This window comes from Pezoporus occidentalis, unplaced genomic scaffold (genome assembly GCF_034315485.1).
Source record: "Pezoporus occidentalis ecotype Australia unplaced genomic scaffold, CSIRO_AGI_Poc_V1 ctg124, whole genome shotgun sequence".
Lineage (NCBI taxonomy): Eukaryota > Metazoa > Chordata > Aves > Psittaciformes > Psittacidae > Pezoporus > Pezoporus occidentalis.
In genome coordinates, this window is record NW_026913038.1 from 2,953,689 (window position 1) to 2,957,883 (window position 4,195).

The following is a 4,195-nucleotide window of genomic DNA, read 5'->3' on the forward strand; positions in this document are numbered from 1 at the left end:
CTGCAGCCAGAGGCTGCTAGCTCTGGGGCTGCTGCTGCACCGGTCGGCGGTCTCCGGGGAGCGGGAGAAAGCCACAGCATCGCCCCCCAGAATATCCTGCAATGAATCGCCCAAACAAGAGCCCGAGTCACAAAGGGAGAAGTGGGGAGGGGAGCAGTAGCAGGTACCATCAGGAAGGAGCAGCCCAGAGAGGGCAGGTGCCGCCTTTTCTCTCTCCTCGGAGGGTTTCTTCCGTCTGCCGGGGGAGGAGGAACTCGAGCAGGGCACTGCCGAGTGACCCCGCAACTCACCGCAATGTCGCGGGGCTCCTCCACTCGGGTCCCGGCCCTCAGCTGCGCCGGGGCTCGGAGGGGACGAGCCGGTACCTCGCCTCCCGGGGCCGGGCAGTGGAGCGCTGGAGGAGATTGATTTTATATGCTTATATTGCTCCTCGCCCCTAGAAGCCAGAAAGCACTGTAACGCCCCTTCTCAACCTGAGACTTTGTCGCTAACGTTTATGTTAGCGACTACAAATGCATTAAGTCACTGAGGTCCCACTTCTGCCCGGGGATCCTGCGGGACACGGCCGCACAAGGACTCACCCCCGCTCCCGGCAGCAGCTCAGCGGCCGGTTGCTTTGACTTGCTCTCCAGGACCCCTGTGTATTTTACACCACCTCCAAACCGCGGTTTTACGTTTTCTTCCCCAGACAGTGCTGGGGGTTTGTTTGAAAGGTTCACGGGGGGAGGGAACCCCCCCTATTTAGGGGCTCTCTCCTATCAGCCAGAATTTGCAGGCACTGCTTCAGAATATCTATATAAACCGTAAGCACGCTCCACACAGCAGTGAACTCCCGTTTTCTAGTTCCTGCGATCGGATATTGTAGAACAGTAAAATCGAAACCTCCATTCCCTCGCTTAAAAAAAATGAAATCAGCACATATTTGGTTGATGGTTTCCTCCCGGCCTGTTTATTTAATCTGACTGTATGATAGATGGCATCAGATAGTGGCTTTGTACACATTAGGCCATTCTGGATTCCTCTTTTTTTTTTTTTAATGGATCAACAAACTCAGCCGGGAAAAGCTGGATAAATACAGTGCCGCCCCTTTAAATGAGTGGAGATGTTTTTGAGATGTATTACTATATTAGGTGACATGGAACTTTGCATCTCTCATACCATCACTGCAATGTTGGCCAATAGAAAGCTAAAGTCACCCAAAAACTGCCTAGTCCCTCCTTCCCTTCCCTTATGGTCTGGTCCTACCTGCCTCCAGTGCACAAATCAAGGCTATTCGCTGGAATGCTATGTGCCCCCTCCGTGAGCCCACGCTCCACCACTGCTCCAGGTTGGCTGCTTCTCAGCTCCCTTTCCATGACCCTGAGCTCCCGCCGCTGCCCTGCTTTCCTCCACAATGTTTCCTAGCCCTGTGACAACGACGCCCTTCTCGGTCAAGGATATTTTGAACCTGGAACAGCATCAGAGCGGCCTGGCCTCCATGGAGCTCTCCTCGCTGGCCTCCCCATCCTGCATGCTGGCCACCTTCAAGCAAGAGGCGTTCGGCGCCGAACCCCCGACCCTACCCGGCCCGCGGGAGGAGCTGCCCGAAGCAGCCAAAACCACCTTCCCCGGTTCCTACTACGTTAAGAGCTACGTAGAGATGGACTCAGCCAAGGAGGCCAAGGCGGACAAGAAAGGTAAAGAACATCGGTGCTGGCCGAGCTGAGAAAGAGGGAGGAGGGGGGGAAGGGGATCCCCAGCCTGGAGCTCCCGGGGACAGAGCATCTTCCTCCCCGCCGCAGGCCCGTGGTGCAGCAGCGGGCAGAGCCACCTCGGGCAGCGTCCCCTGACCGGGCCCGGAGGCCCCTGCCGTGGTCCCCGACCACGGCTGTGGCTGGGGCCCCTGCCATGCCGGCTGCCCGACGGGCCGGGCAAGGCTGCAGGATGATAAGTGAGGCCTCGAGTCCAGAAATTAGGCGACAAATCTATTTCCTAATTCTCTCTGCTGACTACGCCCGTGGGTCAGGGTGGGATTCAGTACAAAGACCAACCGCGATAAACCCAGGCTGCGGCAGAAGCAATTGCAACTAAAATCAGTGCAAGGAGCATCCTTTTCAAACACAAACAAAGACCGACGGAAAACTGCTAAAGAGATACTTAAAGAGTGCGGCCGGGCCGGTGGCCGCGGCGGCCTGCGGGGCCGAGGCACAGTGAGGCCGGCAATTGCTGGGAAAGAGCCGGGGCTCAGTCGTGGTGTAGGCTGTTTACTGAATGTTGCTTTATGTTTTTTCTGCACATTTCTCCCCCCTTCTCCTTTTTCCTTTGCCCGTTTATTTCCTGCAGAACTGTGTTCCCTGCACAAGAGCCTGGAGCAGGAGAAGAGAGACCTGGAAGATCCCGAGCGCCCCAGACAGAGGAAAAGGAGGAAACCTCGCGTCCTCTTTTCTCAAGCCCAAGTCTACGAACTGGAGAGAAGGTTCAAGCAGCAGAAATACCTCTCAGCTCCCGAGAGAGACCATCTAGCGAACGTCCTAAAGCTCACCTCCACCCAGGTGAAAATTTGGTTCCAGAATCGAAGGTATAAATGCAAAAGGCAGAGACAGGATCAGACCCTCGAAATGGTGGGCATCCCTCCCCCCCGGAGGATAGCGGTGCCGGTGCTGGTCCGCGATGGGAAGCCCTGCCTGGGGGAGTCTTCTCCCTACAGTTCGCCGTACAATGTCAGCATTAACCCCTATAGCTACAACGCCTACCCCGCGTACACCAACTACAACAGCCCCGCCTGCAACGCCAACTACAACTGCAACTACCCGTCCATGCAGACCATGCAGCCCTCGGCAGCCGGCAACAACTTCATGAACTTCAGCGTAGGGGACTTGAATTCCGTGCAGACACCCATCCCGCAGGGAAACGCGGGGATCTCCACGTTACACGGGATCCGAGCCTGGTAGAGCCGCCCCTGCCCCGCTCCCCTCCGTGGACCACGGCCACCGGCGAGACCCCGGCGCCGGTGATGAAGGGGCCCCGGCCGCGCCTGCGAGCCGGTCTCGGGACATATCCAGGCTACGGGGGGGTGAGGACAGTTCAATGCAGCATCCCGGCGGAGGTCACTAGCCTGGCGGCTATTTCCACAGGGAGGGGGTCTCCAGTATTTCGTGCGACGGCTGCGCTGCCGGCGGGAGCAGAGCGGGGAGCCTCCCGCAGCTCCCGGATCCCCCTTCCACCGGCTATCCCCGGTAATTCCCCTCCTTCCTTCCTCTAAAGCAGCCGGGCATTTCGCTTGACTTGATCCCAACAGCAGCTACCCAAGTCCTGCAACTTTTATAAATTTTTACTCTATATTAATTATTATCGAGATCCACATTTAATTTTTGCACTTCCAGTCCTGTCCCCGCTGTCTGGCCAGTTCAGCATCCCGCCAAGCCCCCAGCTCTCCACTCGCGGGGCCTCTCACGCCAAAGCCGACATCGGCCTCTCCCCGGTAGCGGGCCGGGAGAGGGGCCTGCGGCGGCTCCAGTCAGCGCTCGGGGGAGGACAGACCCCCCTACACACACCCCGGCCGAGAATACAGACATTGCGACCTGCCAGGTCCCCGTAGGGTTATGCACTAAACCGTTAGTATTGAAATGCACTGTCCGCCCCTTGCCCCTCCGCCCGTTCATACGTGTTTCCCTTTGCTGTACTAGCTGATGGAGATCAGCGAGTTGTCATTAAAGAGAGTGGCTTAACCTTACGCGTCCCTGGCGTTCCTTGCACGGCCCGGTCCACCCGGTCCTCCCCAGCATCCCCCGGCTTACGACCGCCCTTCCCGGGGGCTCTCACCTGTCCGCTCCGGGCCCCTCGGCCTGCCGGTCCCCCCCCCCCCACTTTGCGTAGCCCTCCCGTAATTTCAAACAATTCGCTTTCTGAAGCCTGCAAACGCTGCTTGAATTTTAAAGCATTAAAAAAAAAAAAATACAATTTAAAGCCGCTTTTTGAGCTCACAGCCCGGGCAGCCCCGCAATGCCCTGTGCCGTGGCCCGGTCGCTCCGACTCCCCGGGAGCGAGAGGCTGGTTTCTTCCCTGCACAGAAGAGCGATGCAAGGGAGGATCAAAACACCCCCTCCCCAGCCGAGGGGATAGGGCTCTGCTGGAGAGGAGCCGCGCACAGTCCATCTGCGGGAGGTTGCTACAGCCCCTCCGCACTGTGTGCCTACCAGGGAGACGAGAAAGGACC

At 58.0% G+C, this 4,195-nt stretch overlaps 1 protein-coding gene across 1 annotated transcript; it reads left to right on the forward strand.

Moving 5' to 3' along the window:
* Positions 1–1,060: 1,060 nt before the first annotated feature.
* Positions 1,061–3,707, forward strand: NKX2-5 (NK2 homeobox 5). The gene is made up of 2 exons (XM_062607727.1): positions 1,061–1,676; positions 2,323–3,707. The coding sequence occupies exons 1-2, from the start codon at positions 1,394–1,396 to the stop codon at positions 2,928–2,930; spliced, it is 891 nt and encodes a 296-aa protein (XP_062463711.1). The 5' UTR covers positions 1,061–1,393; the 3' UTR covers positions 2,931–3,707.
* Positions 3,708–4,195: the final 488 nt, after the last annotated feature.